General features: G+C 47.0%; 1 protein-coding gene across 1 annotated transcript in view; it reads right to left on the bottom strand.

The window, feature by feature from the left end:
- Positions 1–580: 580 nt before the first annotated feature.
- Positions 581–22103, bottom strand: part of LOC129341906 (cytochrome P450 2K4-like) — a 28635-nt gene continuing 7112 nt past the window's right edge. Inside the window, exons 4-9 of the mRNA XM_054997266.1 lie at positions 15726–15886; positions 12310–12483; positions 6909–7056; positions 2814–2998; positions 1908–2049; positions 581–1632 (exon numbers count right to left, since the gene is read on the bottom strand). Of these exons, the coding sequence (XP_054853241.1) occupies positions 1445–1632; positions 1908–2049; positions 2814–2998; positions 6909–7056; positions 12310–12483; positions 15726–15886 (998 nt within the window). The 3' untranslated portion in view covers positions 581–1444. The remainder of the gene's footprint in view (positions 1633–1907; positions 2050–2813; positions 2999–6908; positions 7057–12309; positions 12484–15725; positions 15887–22103) is intronic.

The following is a 22103-nucleotide window of genomic DNA, read 5'->3' as shown; positions in this document are numbered from 1 at the left end:
AGCCAAACCAAACTCACACACCAGAGAATTATTTTTATTATGACTACAGCCTCAATATACACAGTGTTTGACAATCCCCATAACAGGTACGTAACACTGTAATGAGGGTCATTACATTACATTAGTGATGAAAAGAAGAAAGACGGATGTGTCCTGTGAGTTGGTGGTTAAGTAGGAAGGTGATTGCAACCCAAACCCATAAATGAATAGACAAAACCTTGAAAGAGCATCAACAGGACCAGGTTTTCTGAAAAGATTTGCTTGTATCTTACCCTTCCACTCAGCCAAATATGAAGCCTTCTTCCTTTGAAAGAGGCTTTTCAATGTATTTTGCATTGGAGGAAGGCTTGAAATGTGCTTTGGTGGAAACGCACAAGTCAGTGGCTGGGATCCAATGATTTCTGCCCACAGAGTGTGCCTTTTTGTCTCCCAATGTAACCCAACTCAGACTGTGTAGGTAGAAATCATTCTGCCTACAGAAACAGCTGGCTGGATCCAAGCCAGTATCTTTAATTCTCAACTTCACAAAACATTTTACAAATATGGCTGTTGGGTTTTGTAGTAACGACACGAGACAGGGTCTGGATGCAAAGTCTGTCCCTCCAAAGATGGAGGCGAGAGTTTTATTAGCTTGTATTCAGGAAGTCCCGGATGCCCAAATATGGTTATAGCAACAGTTACAAGTTACACATTCCATTCTCAGCCAAGTAAGCAAAATATGCTGTGATCAGACTTTTGTCTTATCTAGGAAGCATAACGGAAAGAAAGGTACATCATGAGCTTCTGAGCATAGAAGAATATTACTTAGAGTGTATGGGAATGTTGTGCTCTGTGAATGATGAGAGAACAAGATGAAATTACTCCCTGATTCCTGTTGTGGTGTGCCAACTGACCAGAAATCAGGGATGTAAAGAGTTGTTAATGCAAACTGGGTGGTGTGCCAGCTCCAGTCTACAGGGTTTGCTTACTCATTCAGTGAACTCTTGTTCTAGTGTTATATATCTTTCTCAAATGTGAGACTTAAACAAGTTCCAAGGTTAGTAGAATGGGTAGGCGTTGAGCTTTTGTGAAGCCAGTTTGAAGTCAGAAATACAGTGCTAATGAAATATATCTATTTTGTCTACACAGCTGCTACCATTGGATGGATCTCACTTGGACTGTAATTCAATTTAGTTGTTATGGGGATTCAAAGAGAAGATGTAATGTGTGAATTGAACAAATCAGCCGGGATTAGCTGCTTTATAGAGCTAATGACTGTGAGGATCAAATTTTGATCTAAGTTATTTCTCTGAACTATCTTGTGTGAGTTTCACAGATAGGCATTTGAAGCTCTAAGATTTGTGACAAAGCACAGTTTTGATCCACTGAATCTGAAATGTTCCTGGCAGGCAAGAAGGTGCAGGAAATGAGAGTGTTGTGCAGAGAAGATAAGTACAGTTAAATTTTAAGAACGTGGCAAAGCACATAAATAGTAGGGTGTGGGAGGCGTAGTAAACCCAACTGCAGGGGTCAGGTCCAGGTCTTCTTTAGACGTCCCAGGGGCGGGCTGGAAAGTGAATCTCTGCAGGAGACTTGCAAAGAACAGGAAGAGCTCCATTTTGGCAAGGGTCTCACCAGCACAGATTCGCCGACCTGTAACAGTGCAGATGTGGCACAAAAGCACAACTTCATTACAATATTTTATACCATTTTCCCCACAGAACGCTGCCCCCAAATAATTTACCATAAAACACCGAACAGCAAACATGAAAAGAAGACTAAAGTACATAACCACACAGTGATTAATAGTGCTACTGGGGAATCGCTCCAATCTTGAAAGAACAAGTGAGAAGTGGCCTTCCAAGGGAATGAAGCTGAGTAGTGAAACTATGAATTCAACATCCAGTGATAAAGATAAAAGGAGTTACCTGCAGAGAAAGGCATGAAGGCATCTCTCTTTACGAACTTTCCGTTGGAATCCAGGAAATGTTCAGGGTAGAATTTATTGGGTTTTTCCCACTGAGATTCATCATACAGCACGGAGTACAATAATGGAACAATATAAGTTCCCTGCAAAGTCAAAGCAATGAGCTATTAAAGTTGAGGAAGATGGCCTGTCAATAACATATCTATGATCACAATTTTTCAACCAATTTTTTAAAAATGCCACCCACAAAGTGAATTAGGTAAGAATGAAAGTGTAAAGAAGTTAAGACAGAAATTTCACTTTAATGAATAAAAGGGTGAAAGATCCTGAAGAGAAATGGAACATGATCCAGCCCAAGTCAGTTGTGCTTCACTCCCCTTTATTTCCATCAGAAAACTAAGCTAGCACTTAGGGTTGGCCCAAGGACATTTTGGCACCTTAGGCGAAAGACTACTATGTGCTCCACACCATCGGGAAGCCAGTGCCTGCCTTCCCTTCCCCTCACACTTTGGGGAAACTGCCACCACCCTCCTCCTCCCCCCTGCACTATGGGGAAGCGGCCTCCATGTTATACGACCCTCACTTGTTATAAGGCTGTGGCCCCACCTCCTCAATGGAGGAGAGAGGGCAGGCTCTCTGTGGGCTGTCCACTGGGCACTGCCTGGCAGGGCTGAGTTTCGTTCTTCTCCACCTCTGGTTCCCTAGGTGTGCCTTATGGGTGGGCCAGTCCTGCACTTAGGTCTCTGTCATTTAAATTAATGGCTTAAGAATGGCTGCACTGGCTAGCTCTGAATTTTCTCAATGTCTGCAAACCAAGCTCTTTGTAAAAAGTGTGGTATGCTGCAAATGAACAGATGTCAAATGAGCGAAGACTGTAAAGTTAATGCAGTTGCTTAAGGCTGATCACCTTTGGAATGAAATAGCCTTTAAGAGTGACATCCGTAGTGGTGGCATGTGGTAAGTCCATAGGGAGAATATTAGCAAACCTCTGGACTTCATGGATTACCGCATCTGTATATGGCAGTTTTGATCGGTGTTCAATCTGAGGTTGAGCAGACCCGATCACCTTTGTAATCTCTTCTTGGACCTTATCTGAGAAAATAAAATATTTCATTCCACTAAAATAAACTTTATGGTTTCAGACTTATTCCATCAATGAGGGGAAAACTGAAGGATCTTGAAATAAATTAAAAATAAATAAAATAAAACTGACGTTATTCCAGCAAATATTGGGATAATGTCCTTCAAGGAGCCTTCCCACAGCATAAGTAGCCTTCTTGTAACTTAAATGTCTTCTCCAAAGGAACAGCCACTTAAGTTGGATAAAAGCTCCTTAGACTGGAAGAAGTCTTCAGACTTGATCCAAAAGAAAGGATGGGATATAAATATTTTTAATAAAGAAATACATAAATAAACTTTGCTCAGAGGAGTGGTAGGCTCCACCCCATTAAGGCTATCTTAATATGACCTACTAAGAATAATCACCATCACCAACAACAAAAAATTCCCCCACCTTTCTGCCCTAACAAGGGCCACCACGGCAGCTAACCAATCCAAACATAAAAATTGACCTTATCTTAAAAAACATTAAAGCCAAAACATAAATCCATCACTTAAAAAAATCATTAAACCAGAACATAAAATAAATACAAAAGATAAGAACTGTCAAAATGTTGGAGGGAGGAGAGAGGACTGAGGGAATGCCAAGCGAAATGAAGGCTTCACCCGCTGAGATCGAATAAACACATATTTTTGCTCCTGATATTTGGGAATGAAGTGTTCAACAGCTAGGATTTTTATGGGGGAAGGATAGAAGTTCTTTTCGCAAAATTTTGTGTTTTAGATAAAGCAGTTGGTTGGTTCCTCTTATTTTCTTTTTCTCTTTCGCAAGAGAAATTCTCTTTGGTTTCTCCTTAATTTATCTTTGAGATTTTTTAACCATGTGATAATGTAGATTGCCTCACCTGTGGATTTCTGCATGTTGTCGTGTTACTGTAATACAATACAAAGCGTAAAAACCAGCAAGGATATATTAAGACAAGTCCTGGCTTGTGTTTAATTGCTTAATGGCTCGTGTTGTTCTTAATTTTTCAACTATGCTTGTAGCACATAAATAAATAAATAACTTCTTAGAGATCTGAATTGAATTTTCCTCTTCATGAAAGTGGAATTGATTCAAAACTTCCTCTCTTCTGAGGAAGAGAAGTGCATTTCTGGATTCTAGGGAGAAATTTCAAAAAGAGAATGCCACTTAACAACTCTACCATCATTGTCTGGGAAGGTAACAACTTCCCATGAGTGGAGAGGAACAGAGAACAATTTGGAGCCTGTTAGGAAGTTTTAAGTTTGGGGACACTGTGACAAGACTTCAGGGAGCAGAGATTGTTCTGTGGGAATCTGAGAGTACCCAGTTTACCCAGTTTTTAATTCTTCTGTGTTTGTCCCCCTCGCCTTCTAGCCTCATTCCTTCTCATCTCTTTCCAGCCTGAGAAGTAAAAAACACACATATGTAACAGTAGAACAGAAAGCCTCCGTTCATATTATGAACAAAAATGGAGTTGTGGTGGTGATAAAGTTAATATTTCCCGGGAATCTATCAACCAGTTATTCCTTTCCTTCCACCCATAACATACTTTTTGAATAATAGTGACCATCTTAGTTCCGGTTTATATCAAAGTAAACTCCAGCTTAACTATGTAACTATAATTTATGTTAGCTATGATAACCCCTAGAACCTCTGTTTTCAAGGGCAGTATGCTCGAATGACTTGGGGGTGAGTGGGTAACTGTTTGGAATGGCTGTTGCCTTTATTCCCTTATGGTGAGATCCCAGGAAGTATCTGACTGGCCAGAATGGGAAACAGAACATCAGTCTAAAGAAATCCCCGGTATGATTCTGCGTGACTCTTAATTCTTATGAGAGAGGCCATGTAGTTATCCTCGCCTCCTTTTTTACAGAGGGATTTAAAAATATTATTCAGAGAATCCCGCTGCTTCCTCTGTATATTTAAGTATGCTTCTGAATTATTAAAGTATGTGGGAAGAAAGGAAACTGCAGGGAGTTATTTTAATGTTGAGAAAGAGGCACTCTGCACATGCTCAGGAGTATTTTTCTTCCAGAACTCAGCCTGTGCTGAAAACAAACTCTTAAGATCTTGGCATGAACTGAGTAATTAGACAGACAGATTTTACAAGGGTAGACTTTTCAGTCTGTTCTGACAAAACTACCGTTTTAAAAAAGATTCAACGATGTATTACAGTTCCAACATTCATGGTTAGAATGTATTTCGTCAGATGCATGAAGTGAATTCTCAGCCTGCAGATACTGCTACACATGTGGAAAAATGTGTTTTGGTAAGGAAGAAAAATAGTTGTAATTCCCATTAAAAGGCATGCTATGAAGCTATGATACCATAAAAAGCTCATATGGAAGGGAAACAGAAAATTGGGGGTGAGCCCCACTGATTAAAATGAGACTTACTTCTAACAAAGCCTACTTATGATTGCCCCCCCCCCAAGTTCTACTCAGTTTTGGACCCTTGGATCTACTAAGGTACCTTCAACCTGATCAGGAGCATGGAAATTACTTCCAGGGTAAATTCTGTTGCCCAGTTTGCCCTTACTTTCCTGTTTTTCTCTTTAAGGAGGCAGCACCTGGAGAGGAGGGGAGGGGGCAGAATGGTAACCAGAATGGGAAGATAGAACTGGAACTAGTTGCATTCCAACATCTGGAGTCTAGAATCGCTTCCTAAAGTTAGGGCAGGTGCAGGAAGATCAGCCTATAGGCTCTCCTGCCTCCCCTCCGTGACTTTTCACATCTCCCCAGTTTTCCTCCCTCTGTTAAGCAGTCTTAGATTGTTGTAAGTTTGCTTTTTTGTTTCAGGTTGGTATAAATTTCTGAGGAATTTTTGTAGTACTTTTTGAGAGAGCAAAGTCTCACTGAATTCCATAGGGCTTATTCCCAGGTAAATTGTGTCTCACCTATATTTGATAGTGTACATCCATTTTCTGGCTAGGACCCTTGGCTCACGAGGAGTCTTCCTGATTCTGCTTACTGCTGTTGTTTGTTTGCATGTTTGCTTTTTTGCATTGTGCCCCATTGCAATGTGCACTGTGTAAACCATAAATTAAGTAAAATCTATTCTTTAATAATCCTGTCCACTTTCCAATAACATTCCCTACCTAATGAACAGTTATTCTTATATTCACAATAAAAGAAAGCCAAACAATTTGTTTCGTTATGATATTTCTTTTGTATCAGGGTATGGGGGTGGGGGTGGGGGGTCCAGATGGAACTTTCGTCCGGATGCCCATGCAGACCCGTGGCAGCCCTGATCACATCATGGAAAGTAAACTTAGTGAGGAAGGGGTGCAAATTCTGGAGGGCAAAATCATGGAGAGTTTTAAGCAGTTCACAATCCCTTCTGCTTTCAATATTATAGCAGCTGGGGAAAAGCAGGAAGTGTAATTCAATGGAGCTTCCTGTTTTCCCTCATTCAGGTAACATCCACCCTCAACCTAAGATTCCGTTCCACTGTTATCACTATGTGTAACTGGAATTGCCGGGTCCCCTTACCCTCATGGCAAGAGGAGGGCCACACACCTTCTTTTGGTTCCACGTGCTCTCCCATGCCTGAGTGATGATTTCACTTTCACTGACGTCACTTCCAGGTGATGTCATTGCGCAGGTGCAGGAGTGCGCACATGCTTCACAGTGGGCCAATTTGGGCCCCAAACAGGCTCAATTTGGCCCATTTGGGTCTCAAATTGGCCATTGCAAAGCACGGGAGAGGTCTCAGGGCAGTGCAATGACATCACTCCCAAGAGTGAGATCATCGCATCACCCCTGGGAGTCCTGTTCCCACGCCCTTTCCCCCGCTGGCAAGGTGAGTGGAGGCAGGGGACATAGAGTGGGAGCAGAGAATCCCCTGCCCTCACTGGGGGACCTGTGATCCGTAACTGGAATCCAGAATAATGGAAACAAACCAATGGAAAGCACTTACTCTGAATCTCAGGGTATTTCATCATCAACAACAGACCCCATCGCAAGGTAGTCGAAGTGGTCTCCATGCCAGCAGCAAATAAATTACCCACAACACTTTTTAGGTTGTCATTATTGAAAAATTTATTAATCTTGTTCTTGTTCTTTTCCTAGAAGATCAGAAGAAAGAATTTAAACTAAAAGATGGGCATGAGTAAATGTGTGCATATCAAAACAGGACTTCCTTATTCGGCCTGTGAAAACAGATTAGATCCAGTTTATCTGGACAAATTTATGCTTCTCTTCTTTTGATAACTAACAAACAAATAAATACAAAGAATGGCCCAATAATTTTACGAGATTAGACGGAAGGCACTGATAGACCTTTCTTACAGGCTTCTTAACATACTTTGGCTTCTGAATGCAAACAGCATTTTAAAAGAAAGTTTAACGCCATTTAAAAAGGAAGTAAGGTGTTCTGTAATGGAGAGGGAATAAGGTCAAAGAACACTGGGAGAGAACTGAAACCTGAACCAACCATTTTGAGATTCCTTGTAGTAAATTTTGGACAGCATTCAAGAAAAACGAGTTCTTTAGGTTGATTTACTATGGCATCATTTTATAAAGTTCGTAGGTGCCGATATTATACCCATCCTTCATCTTATGATATAGCCCACTTCAAGTGGGCTGCATCAACTCAGCAGTCATTCTCCAAATAAATATACCACATCTTCAAAAAGCAACTTAAAGTTTAATACATTATAAGAATGGTATATCCTATACAGTACCTAGAGTGTTGTTAAACATGCCATTTTCTTATATTATCACAACTTGCTCTTTCATTTGGAGCTGGCTTGGCGGATGGAGGCCTACCAACATTATACTCAACCAATGCCATTCTGGCATATTACATGGTGCTATAGGGGAGTGTCTGGCTGCGTGCTAAAGTTGAGGTAAGGCAAATGGGATCTGACAAACCACTGGTTCATGAACCACAAACCGGCCTAGTTCGTCATGAATTTTTGTTCATATTTTCGTTCGTGCCCATCTCTACTCCTTACTAACTGACCACTTTCCCTCAGCCCACTGACTAAAAATTACAGTTCACTCAGACCCCCAAGGTACAGCTACCATTCCATTACAGCGTGCTTCACTCACCCAACCAGTACCCCTCCTTCTTGCTTTAGAGGCTTGCATTTTAGTCACAGGAACAAATATTCCAACACCCCATACTAACCAACAGAAACACGATGTGAACTAATGGCAAAACATTATATCTATGTTTCTCCAATGGAGCGAATAGCCGTCTCTCAAGATTGTTTCTTGGGAGAAACAGAATAGGGAAACTGCAGAACAGGAAAGCTTAAATTTCCCTTCCTTCACAGCCCCAGTCAGAATCAGTCCTCTGCAATATGTTTTAAAATGCTGAGAGTGCTAGTCATGAAATTCCCAGCATCATGGCTGCCTCAAAATCGACCTGCCGGTTACGTCAGGAAGGCTATATTAAGAAACGAAGAAGGATGCAAACCCAGAGTCCGGCAGAGAGCTGGGAGGGGGGAAGATAGTATGGTTGCCAACTTAGGGTTAGGAAATTCCTGGAGATTTGGGGATGGAGCCTGGGGAGGGCAGATTTTGGAGCACGGAGGAAGCTCAGCAGGAACGTGATGCCATACACTACACTGTCATTTTTTCCAGGGGAACTGATCTCTGTAGACTAGAAATCAGTTGTAATTCCAGGACATCTCCAGGCCCTACTTGGAGGTTAGCAGCCCCAGCAGAGAGGGAAGGAAGAAAAAAAAAAGGAGTCAAAGGATAGAAATAAGGAAGAAAGAGTAAGAACTAGACATGGGCATGAATGGGGGAAAAAACCCCAACAGGCTGTTCAGTGTTTGTTCCCAATGATGAACACGAACAGATGAACAGAACAGAACATGTCCTGTTAACGAACGTATCTGGTGTCCGGTGTTTGTCATTGACAGAGCAGCCCCCTTAGCACTTAGAGAGCCCACATTCACAGGAAATGTGCAGCAGGCTCTTCTCCAGCTATCAACCAAGTTTGGTCAAGATTGCAATATGGATCTCGGAGTTACACATTCCCAAATTTGATGCCCCCAGGAAACCTCCATTCAACACAAATGGAGCCACCCTCCCCAGTTCACTTTGGCCCCGTGCGGTGGTCCTGAAGGTGGGCTGCCTCCCCTCTCATGGGTGGGGGGGTCTAGCCACTCACTGGTGACACCCCCAATGTGCCCACCCGCCAGGCCTCCGGGTCAGAGGCGGACACTTATCAGCTTACACAGCAAGGTGGGTGAGGACTGCAGTCACTGGCCCCGGCAGGCCCAGGGAGGCGGTGGCAGACCGCCTCTGCTCTCGGGGGTGGGGGGGTCTGGCCACTTGCTGGCAGCACCCCCATGTGCCCGCCCACTAGGCCTCCGGGTAGAAGGCAGACACTTATCTGCTTACGCAGCAAAGTGGGTGAGGACTGCGGCCACAAGGCCTGGCTCAGAGGGCACAGCAGTTGCAATGGATCGGGAGCTCCTGAGCTGTTGCACAAGCGCCCAAAGGAGGCTGCCACCCATCTTTCTGCCTTTGCAGAAAGGCAGAGATGAACGGGATAGGAGAGGTTGCTTAGATGGGTCAGAGTGGTTCCAGAGAGGGAGAGGAAGAAATGGGGCAGCAGCAGCAGCTGACATCAGCCACCTTCTTGCCTTTGCAGAAAGGACATGAGTCATGGGACCCATTCCCCCCTGCTCAGAGGGCACAGCGTTTGCAATGGATAGGGCCACCATGTGGCTCAACTACATGTGTAACAGCTCAGGAGCTCACAAGTGTCCAAAGGAGGCTGCCGCCAGCATCACCCACTTTCCTGGCTTAGCAGAAAGGAGGTGTCATGATGATCTGGCTGTACCAGGAAGGCCTAGCAAGGCCTCAGAAGCCTGTTAGCAGTGAGAGTGGACCTGGCTAAACCCGACCCAAATGTGCCAGCCCTCATTTGAGATACCCGCCAGACTTGATGGGCAAGGGTACATGGAGACGGCATGGAGAACCAAGGGGAAGATGCTTTAATAGCCTGTGGAAGCCCACGCACTCCACGATAGATATGGCAAGCCATGTAGGGCGATAATCTCTGCCAAGATGCGAAGGCCTGCCTCCTGAGCCCTCAACCTCGCCGTTCTAAGTGGCACTGTCTCAGACCCCAAGGGGACAACCTCTGCGAGAGCGGCCTACCTGAGTGCCCCACTTCCACCAGCATCACCCTCAGGGCAAGGATTCTTGCTTGGGGTAGATTCTGGTAACCCTCCCACTGATCCCCGCTCAGAAGAGCTGTTCGCCTCCTTTCTCCCCCCAGCGGACATTTCGCTAGGTGAGGACAGAGACCACAGGCTTGGATGGTGCATCTTCAGGTGCCTAGTCAGGGCCGTCAACGACAGGTGCTTCAGGTTTTTGCCCCTGCGCACCAGGACATCACAGGCATGGCACCACACTACACGGGGGTCATTAGGAATGCCCCAAAAGTGCCTCCATATGGAGGTGTTGAAATGTGGACCACTAACTGTCCCAGGGGAAGGAGGACGAATGGTTACAGGCTGCACTGCGGAGCTGGCCATGGATGATGGGGTGAGGGGTGTACTGCAGGCAGGGACACCATCGAGAGTTTGGGATGGGGACGGGAGGAATGTTTCATAAAACAGAAACCATTCCTACAGGAATCCGTCACCCATCTCCTCCTCAAAATGTTAAGAGAGAGCCTCTCCCCCCAGCGGAAAGACCTGTTTGGCCTCCTCCACAGCCCCCACAGGTCAATTTGGGGGAGCGGGAGTACTCTCTGCTGCCCCCGAGCCACACCCAGTACTGCTTTCCACAAGTAAACCAGGAGGACTGCCTTTGCACTTCACCCCACAACCACCCGTGGCGGCCACCACAACATGAAGACTCATTGTACCACCAAAATAGAATTAAGGAGGAAACAAAAGGAGAGAACACTGTGAACCCTCAGCCAAGGTGCCCACAATGCTAGGCCCCAGAGCCTGGCAGCAGCCCTGGAACCAGAGGATGAGGCTAGAGCCCTAGGCCCAGCACACCCAGAAGCTTGACCACCAGATCAAGCACTGATGATGATGATGTTGATGATGATAGTCTGTGTGAGCCCTCAGCCACGGTGGCCACAGAGCTTGGCCCCAGAGCTTGACAGCAGCCCTGGAACCGGAGGCTGAGGCTAGAGCCCTAGCCCAGCACACCCACAAGCCTGATCACCAAATCAGGCACTGATACTAATAATAATAATAGTCAGGGTGAGCCCTCAGCCAAAGTGCCCAATGAGCTTGGCCCCAGGGCCTGGCAGCAGCCCTGGAACCGGAGGCTGAGGCTAGAGCCCTAGCCTGGCACACCCACAAGCCTGATCACCAAATCAGGCACTGAAACTAATAATAATAATATTCAGGGTGAGCACTCAGCTGAAGTGCCCAATGAGTTTGGCTCCAGGGCTGGCAGCAGCCCTGGAACTAGAGGGGATAGCTCCCTATCCCGCCCACCACACACAGAAAAAAGCCCAGCTCCAATGCACTCTCCCTCTCTCTCTCCCAAAAGGCTATCAACAGCTCTGTCTCACTCCACTGCTTGCTGAAAGTGAAACCAGAACTAGGAGCACAGTGCCCTTTTATAAGCAGAGGTCTCATTCAGAAACGCTAGAAGTCTGTGGGTGGCAATCAGAACTGCCTAACAGGGTTTGCAGGGATGAGATTGGAGTTCCCATGGCTACGGAACACCTCCCTCCTCCCTTCCTCCCCCCTGGTGTCTGCTCCCACATTACCGATTGTAACCAATTTGCAGCTCCACGCTTGGAAGGAAGATCTGCCCATCAAGCTAAGTTGGGCTTTGATTGGGTGTCTGGGGTGACAGAGAGAATGCAGACAGAGTTCAGGCACTCCCCCCCTCTGTTGCCGAGGCAATTGATTGAAGGCACCTGAGTGTCTAGCTTCCCGAACAGCGGACGAACGCAACGAACACGGCTTGTGACGACCGCCTGTTTGGGTGGAATGGCGCCTCACGAATGGCCCATTTGCGAGCAGCCAAGTTGCCTCTTCGTTGTTTTTTTCCGTTCATAATGCTGTTCGTGCCCATGTCTAGTAAGAACACAGGTTATATGATGGATGAAAAGCTAGAATCTTTCCTCCAGAAACATCCACTAGACTTTTGAAATGTGCAGATTTTGCTTTTTGGTCTGCACAAATGGGCTTCTCTTCCCATAACATATTGTTCCAATAACAAGAATTGCTGTAGTTTAGGAAATCCCAGCTACCTTCATTGGCTGTTCTCTTGTACAGCAAAACTCCTTATTTGGACTTGCAAAAACATATTTAAAACAGAGAGCTGAAACATTTGCCTGTGGTTATTTGGTAATTGATTTATGTAAAGACTGTTACCTCTTGCTGTCGGATTAGAAAAGCATCAATAAAGCTCCTCTGGTCATTGACATCCAGTTCCTTGAGGTGTTCTATGAAGGTTTCCTGTATGAAGGAGTGCGTTTCTTTCCTGTTATTAAGGACAGTCTTGCGACTGCTGAAGAGAAAGCTCAGCGCAGGAAACATGTTGTACAACTAAAAGAATAACAGATGAGAAAGGGAAAGATTAAGCAAGGCCCAAATCCTACTGCTGAGGCAGAAATCTCAAAGCTCTTTCTATTAAACGATCTTTGCTCCTTTCGTTCAGACACTTGGCCCGGAAGGATCCCATCTTCAGTTTGGTGCTGCGTTCTGTGATTCTGCTCTAGGAACAAATGCAACTCTTGAACACACAATCTTACCATCTCTCAGCCAGCAATAAAAAAATGCATTTCAGTACTCATTGCTCACACTCAGTAAATAAGACAACAAGAAATTATTTTTAAAGCTTAACATAACCAGCCACAAAGTTTTAAATTTCGGGTGTTCAAGGCATGCAAGCTGGCTGGGCAGGCAAGAAAAATCCAGAGTCAAGACAGGGCCAAGGTAGCTAGACAGTAGCTAGGGGTATGCTACAGGTCTGCGGGGCACAGCATGGTCAGAATCTGGGGGCAAGAACTAAGGTTAGGCAGAACTGCAGGAAGCTTCAGAATTTGCAAGGCGCTCCAAGGCCAAGGCGAGAGTCCAGGCCCAGCAGGCAGAAGTCAAGAGTCAAGAAGATCAAGTCAGTCTTCAGAACACAAGATGAGTCTCATCCTCAAGGGGAAGCAGCTTCATACCTCCAGCCTAGGTCTTACTGGGCCCTTCAGTCAGCTGATGCCAGCAACTCTCATGGGATCCCTCCAGCCAGGGTATGCTTCCTTAGGTGTGGTGCAGGGGAGACTGAGCTAGCAGCTCTTTCAGCTGAACAGAACAAGGTTCAGCTGCTGACTCCAGGTTCTGGGCTGGAGCTAGATTTGCCAGGTCTCTTGCTAGAGTGGGATACTACTTGAGGGCAGCCCGTGCCCTGCCACTGCTCAGTAGGCCAGCTGGGTGAACAAGAATACAAAAATTGTTGTTGTTTCAATGGAGAAATGTCATTTCTAAAGTGAACCAAGATGTGACCTCACTCTGTTCTAAGATTCAGCAGGAATGCTATGGTGAAACCATAGAGTTTGTACTGAATCCTAGAGTGGTGTGGGTTTGTCATGTTATCAATATGAAAGCAACTCCCATGTCCCTGCCTGTAGTTTCCTGCCAGCCACTGGCTGGCAGCACTAGGCTGAGCCCTCATATGGTGGAAAATGCTGTCGAGTCACAGCCAACTTATGAAGACCCTGTAGGGTTTTCAGGATATGTTTAGAAGTGGTTTGTCATTGCCTGCCTTTCCATAGAGCCCCTTGGTGATCTCTCATCAATGTACTAACCAGGGGCAACACTGCTTTGCTTCTGAGATATGATGAGATTGGGGCGTCCTGATTCCTGAGCCATCCCAGTCAGGGAGAGTCTAAATGGAGCCTGACTAAGAAGCTGTCATGAATCCCATGTGCAACATCATCCTTCTGTGCTGACAACGAATAGTGCTGAGAGGCCTGTTTTTCCCTAAATTTTTTAAATCTGTTTTTCAACGCAACAAATTCTGCACTAGCCATCAGATAATCTGCTAGGGCAGTGAGCATTCAAAAGACAGGCAGGTTCATGTTGCCATGTTTCACATACCCACGTCTCAGTCTTGGGCTGACCTTCCCCTACCCTGAGGTAAAACTTCTCCTCTCTAAGCCTATGAAGCTGTACACTGTGCTAGGAAGCCTTTAGTAGCGTGGTTGATGTTAAGCTTTAACTTTATTTCTTGTCCCACCCTTCTGTAACATCTGAGTAGTATGGTTACTAGAGGTGGGCACGATCCAAAAAAATTAACGATCAAGCTGATCGTGGATCGGCACCAGCAACGATCCCGAATTAACGATCCAGACCGTCATCTCCTGTTTCCGATCCGTGGATTGTGGAGTCCAAAGCGGGGCGTGCTGCTATTCCCAGCTATGTGGAAAGGTGGGTGGTGGCGGCGTCCGCCGGGCCCGGCAAGCACACGGAGACGGCAATAAGCCGTTCCGGCTGACCCCCCCGGCACCCCCCCCCCCCCGTGTTCCTGCCTGCCAGGCCAAAAAGGAGTGCGCTGGTATTCCCGGTGCAGGCTGGAAGGTGTGTGCTGGCGGTGGCAGAACACCCCCTTCCCCCTCCCTCCCTTGGGTGTCTTCTCCCAGCTGGTGACTGCTTTGTTGCTCCATGGTTGGAAGGAAGCCCTGCTGATCAAGGAAAGCTGGGCTTCCATTCAGGTTTCCAGGGCGACAGAAGGAGGGCAAACACAGCTCAGGCATTCCCCTGGCTCTGTTGCCAGGGGAATAGATTGCTGGTGCCTGAGTGTCTGGATCCCTGATCCGAGCCCGATCACCCTGATCCGGGCCCCTCCCGATCACTGGATAGTTGGCCGTGGACGATCACGATCCGCCGGGTCATGATCGCGCGATCACCATTATAGTGGGTTTTTTTCGATCGTAATGCGGATCGTGCCCATCTCTAATGGTTACCCAGCCAAGTCCAAGTAGGGGACAGATCAGGGGTTTGCACTGCCCATAAACAGAAACTGGCCCACAAGGCTTGGGGAGACTCAAAGTGTAACAGAACGTTTATTTACAAGTATGTAATGTTAGAAGATAGGTGGGCAGGTGCTTGAAATTAAGTAATGGAAATGTTTTTGTACAGAAACTTTACTGGTGTGAGGCACAAAACACTTGGTAGGATTCTAAGTTGCTGGCTTCTTTGAGAGGTTGGCACTGCTTCACAAATGCTCCACTTTTAACACACAGACACAGCACGACTCTCCCTCCTCTCCAGACCTTAGGAAACTCCACTGAGTCAAACCCTTTCAAGATACTGGGCAGGCGTTTATGAGCTATAACCTTGTTCCTGCTGCCCAAGGGGAGACTCCTTTCTACCTAGTTCCTTGGCCCACTATAATTCCCAGATCTCTTGAGTCTATGCAGGAGTTAGTGCTGTCTTTCCCACTTTAGTCCAGGGACTAAAAGTGCTTCAGGAATGTACCGATTTCACTTTTAAAGGAACTCCTTCCCTTCCTTCTTCACACAGAGGACTCTCTGGCTGACCCTCTCTGGTCAGAAGCCAGACTCCAACTCCCCTCACTCTTCTGTTTACTCCAACTGTCAATCCCTCAACGTTCCATCCTCAACTGCCATTTCAGGCTAGCCACACGGGGGCAGGAAACACGTTAACCATCCTCTCTACTGTCTGGCAATCCCAGCTTTTGAAGCTGAGTCCCTCACACCATGAATGACTGCACCATATAGAGCAAAATTCCAAATCAAAATCCCAAGTTATTTAACCAGTTTCAACAGTTAGATTACCGAGAGAGAGGGACTTCCAAAAAGCCGGACATTTTCATTCACCAACTTCAGTAGTCTTAGAAACGTGGGATCTTCATATTCATATCGCTTGCCAAGTAATATGGATACTATAATATTGGCAACAGCTGCATTCATGATTACAGCTGTCTCAAATGGTTTTCCTATACAAAAAAAAAAAAGCTAGCATTTAAGGAGAAGACAGAAATACCACTTTCCAGGAGCAGGTGAGTTATTCTTTGCTTCATGGCTAGTTCTGCTGCAACTTTCTTTTCCTCTTCTACTGGCACACTTTCACTGCTTTTACTCTAACATGGATTTTCTTGCCTCCCATACTTTCGGCAGACATTTGACTGGTTAGAACTCTTTTTAATAAGTATCTGGTAGGTTTGTCAATTTAAACACATATTCTGAACTCTTCTTTTAAGATGCCTTGTTTGAATTATTTTTAAACTTGAATTTTTTCTCAAGATGAGCTAAGAGAGGGAATGCCTTTGTAATTACCTCATGGTCTTGCCAATCAACTACTCCACAGCCTGACAGGATTGAGGTTTTTGTGGTTGCCTAAGGGCCAGGCTCAACTAAAATCTTGTCAGACTATGGAATCCCAGTTATCTAGAGTTCGTCTCCCCCCTTCTGCAAGAAGCACAAAGTTCCTTGATTCCAAAAGGTTTATTGAAAGACAACGCTCAGGATACAGTCATCCATATTCCAAGGACTAGTCTTGGCTGAACAAAGGCTTTGTTGAGAATGACACACAAAGTGAAAGTAACAACACTTCAAACACCCATTCCCAGCCTCCCCCCTTAGTCCTGTCTAGAAGGCCTGGGAAGGCGAGGACATCAAGGTCGGCCAGAACGGGGTGATAAGAATACTTCGCACCCATGGATATATGTGGCTTGGGCAACACCTGGGCCTGGAGGGAGAGAACTGAACAACTACAGATTATAACATAAGAATATGGCGTAGCTCTGGCTTGAGAACTGACTAGCAAACTGACACTCTGACATTCTGCCCCCCTTAAGACCTCTCCCCTCACCCTTCTGCTCCTGCTTTCTCTGGGTATTTCTTATGGAATTTAGCAAACAGTCTGGGAGCATTTACATGAGAAGCTTCTACCCACTCACGAAACCCCTCCTCAAAGTCCTTCCACCTAACTAAGTAAAAGAGTTTATTGCGTCTGCGTTTGGAGTCTAAGACTTCTTCAATTTCATAGTGAACTTGATCTTCTATTATGGTTGGGTGTGGCACCAACTTGCTGGGATGCCACTCATCTGGGGGAGGTGCTTTCTTGAGCAGGCTGACGTGGAAAGTTGGGTGGACTTGGCATAGATTTTTTGGTAATTCCAGTTCTACAGTCACATCATTGATTACTTTCTTTATTGGGAAGGGCCCCAAGTATTTCAAGCCCAACTTTTTACTAGGTTGCTCCGTTCTGAAGTTTTTGGTGGAGACATACACTTTATCTCTGGGGTGTAATTTCCACTGTGCCCCACAATGGTGATCTGCATACTTGTTGTCAGCTTTGGCTTTATTCAAAGTCTTTTGGATTTCCGTCCACTGTTTCGCCAGGGCGGTCCACCACTCGCCCAAGTCCCCCGAACGTGTGCTGGGGGGTTGCATCTAAAAGGGGAACGCTACTCCTTCATAGCCATGAACAATTTTAAAGGGAGTCTCTCCTGTTGAACTGTGTACTGCATTGTTGTAAGAGTACTCGGCAAGATGCAAGAGCTGGGTCCAATTATCCTGTTGGAAATTAATGTAGCATCGGAGGAATTACTCTAACACTTGATTAGTTCTTTCGGACTGTCCATCGCTTTGAGGATGGTGGGCAGAGCTTATTCCTTGTTCAATGCCTGCCAGTTGTAAAAGCTCCCACCAGAAGTTGGCAACGAACTGAACTCCCCGATCCGATACGACCTTGGAAGGAAAAGAATGCAGTCTTACAATATGTTTCATGGACAAACTGGCCAACTTCTTAGCTGAGGGAATACTGGAGCATGGAATGAAGTGGGCTTGTTTGGAGAATAGATCCACCACTACTAGAATACAGGTACAACCCTTAGATGGGGGGAGATCAGTAATAAAGTCCATGGAAACCACTTGCTGGGAGTTTCCATGGACTTTATTACATGGACTTTATTAAAGCCTGCTGGGAGTTTCCAAGGGTTGTAGTAGTCCCGGGGGCTTCCCCCTCCTGGGTTTCGCCATAATACATGTGGGGCAAAATTGTCTTTGAATTAAATGCAAGGTTTTTAGGTATCCAAAATGGCCAGCATCGTGGCATTATCCGGGCATCGTGGCATTGTTGAAGCACCATTCATCTTAAACTAGCAGGGATGTACAGCCGATTTCCCTTAAACCACTCGCCAGCCGCCGTTTGTGTCATTTTTCCTGTGGGTGCTTGCTCCCCCTCTTTTTCCACTTTGCTTTTTGCTTTAGCTCTCCACCCCTTTTGATTATCTGGCTGCTTGGTTGCCTGGCTATGAGTAGTAACCACTCCCCCCAATTGGGTGAGGGAAAACACTGTGTCAGTAGTCTCCTCCTTCCTGCTCTGGTGTTGGGGCATGCGTGAAAGGGCATCCGTCAGGAAATTAGACTTTCCCGGTAAGAAATTCAGAATGAAATCAAATTTAGAAAAGAATTCCACCCAACTGAGTTGTTTAGCATTAAGACGCTGGGGTGTTCAGAGCGCTTCTAAGTTTTTGTGATCAGTCCAGACCTGAAATGGATGACGCGCTCCCTCCAACCAGTGGCGCCTGGAGTCTAAAGCAATTTTAACAGCAAACGCTTCCTTTTCCCACACACTCCAATTCCGTTCCGCCTCTGTAAATTTCCTGGACAAATATGCACAGGGCCGCATCTGCCCATCCTCCTCTTCCTGCATGAGGACACCCGCAATGGCTGAGTCACTTGCATCCACTTGTACTATGAAGGCTTTGTTCTCATCGGGGTGTTGTAGGACCAGTTCGGTAGTAAACCGATCCTTCAGCGTTTCGAACGCTGACAGCTTGGGCTCCACCGGAGTTGGGCCGTAGGTTTGGCGGCTTGTTCTCCCTTCCCCTTTGTCTTAAGCAACTCTTTTAGGGGAAGGGCAATCTGGGCAAAGCCTTCAATGAATTGTCTGTAAAAATTAGCAAAGCCCAGGAATGACTGTAATTGTTTGCGTGTGGTGGGTGCCTGCCACTCTTGCACTGCTTTGATTTTGGCTGGGTCCATTTTTAGTCCTTTCCCAGAAATATGGTAGCCTAAATAGTCCAACTCCTCTTTGTGAAACTCACATTTGGACAGCTTAATTGGAAGCTTGTGGTGCATGAGGGTGGCCGGACTAGTTTTACATGTGCCTCTTTATTTTCTGAATAAATAAGCATGTCATCAAGGTAAACAACAACTCCTTTGTACAAAAATTCATGTAGGACTTCATTTATCATTGACATGTAAACTGAAGGGGCTCCAGATAAGCCAAATGGCATGACCAAGTATTCGAACTGGCCGAGGGGGGTATTGAACGCGGTTTTCCATTCATCCCCCTCCCTTATTCTAACATGAAAATATGCATCTTTGAGATCCAATTTCGAAAAGATCTTACCCTGCGCCACTACACTCAGCAGGTCTCGAATTAACGGAATTGGATAGGCATTGGACATAGACACAGCATTGATGCCTCAAAAGTCAGTACAAAGTCTAAGTCCCCCATCCTTTTTCTTCATGAACAACACCAGGGCGGCATGTGGGGAGCTAGCCGGGCGAATAAATCCTCTCTCTATATTCTTGTCTATGAATTTCCTGAGTTCTTGTCTCTCCGATGGACTCATGGAATATAACATTCCTTTGGGGAGCTTTTCCCTTGGGATTAATTCAATAGCACAATCCGTGTTCTGATGCGGCGGCAGGCTATCCGCCTCCTCCTCACTAAAGGCTTGAGCCATGTCTTGATACTCTGGAGGGATTAGACTTAGTTCCTCAGTGATTAACAGGACGACTTCTGCATTTGTGGGGGCTACTTCATCCCACTCTGCCTTCCAACGATGTTGTTGGCAATATTCTGGATCAAACACTATCATTCCTTTGGCCCAGTTGATGTAGGGGTTATGATCCCATAACCACCTACTGCCTAAGATGAGCGGGTATTTGGCGGCTTGGCTGACAATGAACGGACGCACTTGCCAATGCTTGCCCATGCCTGTGGGCACTTGCTCTGTTTCTAGGACTACTGGGTTCATGTTAGAGCCGTCCATTTGCTCAAAGATAATTGGGACTTTTAGTTCATGTGTTTCTAGCCCCAATCCATTTACAAGCACTGGTGCTATAATATCTCGGGAGCACCCTGAGTCAATTAAGGCTTGAACTCGAATGTGGGTCCCCCTCTTAGGGTTTAATAGCATCACGGAATGAATAATATGGCCCCTCTTTCTCTCACCTCCTCCGGGGTGGTCTTCCTCTCGATCTGCCGTTGGGACCTCCTCACGACAGATCCATCTGTCGTGGGGTTCATCTCATTTTGAAACAGCACAATCTTGGTTCCTTCCTCTTGCTGTGGGTACTTAGCTGCCAGCTGACGGAATTTGGCTGCATAATCTCTCACTGACTGGGATCCTTGCCGCAAGGTTTGCAGTTCCGTGCAAGCCCGTTCCCCTTCTAGGGAGTCTTCATATTGGGCTCTAAGCACGGCAATAAAGGCTTGTAGACTTCTCAGTTCTGGGCCCCCCGTATAGTAGAGGGTTACATACCACTCAGCTGCTATGCCTTCTAGGTGGGCCACGAGATGCATCACTCGGCTCTCTTTGTTAGGGAACATGTACCCCCACTGATTGAAGAATTGCAGGGCTTGTACGACAAAGCACCCTAACTTATGGGCATCACCTTCAAAGGTAGCTTCCAGCTTAATCCATCCCATCGGTAGTTCGCCTTCACCGGCTCCTCCCACTTCCACAGGTTGGACAGGTGGCCGACGTGGTGCAGGAGGTATGCCTTGAGGACACTGCTGAACCGGCACGGGCCTGAGCAGCCTAGGTCTCGGTAGCGCTCCTGAGGCACCCGGATGTGGTTGAGGTGGCGGTGGAACTGGGAGTCTCCCTGGTGGTCCAACTCCCTCTGGTCCTGGTTGTGGCCTTGGTTGTGGTGGTGGTGCCGACCCCTGAGGCTGAGGCACGGCTGCCGCAGGGATAGCAGGCCCTGGACCTGCAGGGGCAGTTCCTCCAACGATAGGCGCCAGGCAGCCTCCCACTGGAGGGACTCCTGGCGCTGGTCCTTGGAGCACTACCCCCCTTTGTGTACCATTTCTGATGGGTGCGACTCCTCCCAGTGGCGGTGGCAACAGGAGTGGTGGGCCTTGCACGGGCGGGGCGGCTGGTCTTGCACTGCCCCTGGCTGCCGCCAGCTCAAGTAACTGATGTAGTCCCGCTGGGGCCTGCGCCCCGGCGCATCCTGCACCGTCCTCTCCCAGGACCAGCAACGCAATCAGATAGCTGGCTTGCGCTAAATCCGCTCACATTGCCTCCATTTGCACTTCCAGGGCTTGGCAGCAGTCCTCCTCCTCTACATTGAGGTCAGGCTCCATTTCATCCTCTCCGGGCTGCTGGAGCAAGCGCTCCTCCCAAGCTCTCTGTTGGCAGTCAGCTCTCTCCACCGCCTCCTCCGTGGCTTGGGCTTCTTGAACTTGGACTTGGGGACCAGACGCTGCAGCGGCCCGCGAAGGGACTGGGTCCAACATCTCAGTCTCGCTAGCCACCCAACCTTTGGCAATTCCAGTCACTGCTAGAACTCCATACTGTAGCACTTGGGCCTGCCCCTGTAGGGTGGCCAAACGTCCCTGCCTTTCAGGAACCTCCACCTCACTCTTCCAAGTTCCAACCGAACCGACATCCGCATAGTCCCAGCTCATGGGCTCCGTGTGTGGCATAGTCCAATCTGGGAGAGTGCCTGTTTCTTCTGGTGGATTCACTTCCACCAGGCATTGCGCCGTCTCATCCCAACGATACCACGGTTGAGTACTGGCTTGGGTTTCTCTTGCGGAGAGAGTGAACCTCCTGTCGGTTTCCCAAACCGGGCCTCCTGTTGCTCCCAGGTCCTCCGACACTAGGGCTAAGTCCATCATAGAGCAGGAAAACATAGTGCCGGCACGTCTTTCCCTGGTATCCTGGGGCCGCGGGCCCCACTGCTGGGGTGTAGGCACAGACGTTATAGGGGTAAATCCTCATCCCACGCTGGTATCCCAGGGCTGCAGGGGCCCCTGCTGGGGTGTAGACTCGGCCGTCTGAGGGGTAAATCCTCATCCCATGCTGGTCCGGGGCCTGGCACCTTCCCGGCTCACTCACGCCTGGTTGGTCCCACCATCAGGCTGTTTAAACGGCCCCTCACCCTCTTCGCCTGAATCAGACA

This window comes from Eublepharis macularius, chromosome 1 (genome assembly GCF_028583425.1).
Source record: "Eublepharis macularius isolate TG4126 chromosome 1, MPM_Emac_v1.0, whole genome shotgun sequence".
Lineage (NCBI taxonomy): Eukaryota > Metazoa > Chordata > Lepidosauria > Squamata > Eublepharidae > Eublepharis > Eublepharis macularius.
Note: the sequence above shows the minus strand (reverse complement) of the source record. Positions and strands in the feature narration are given on the sequence as shown.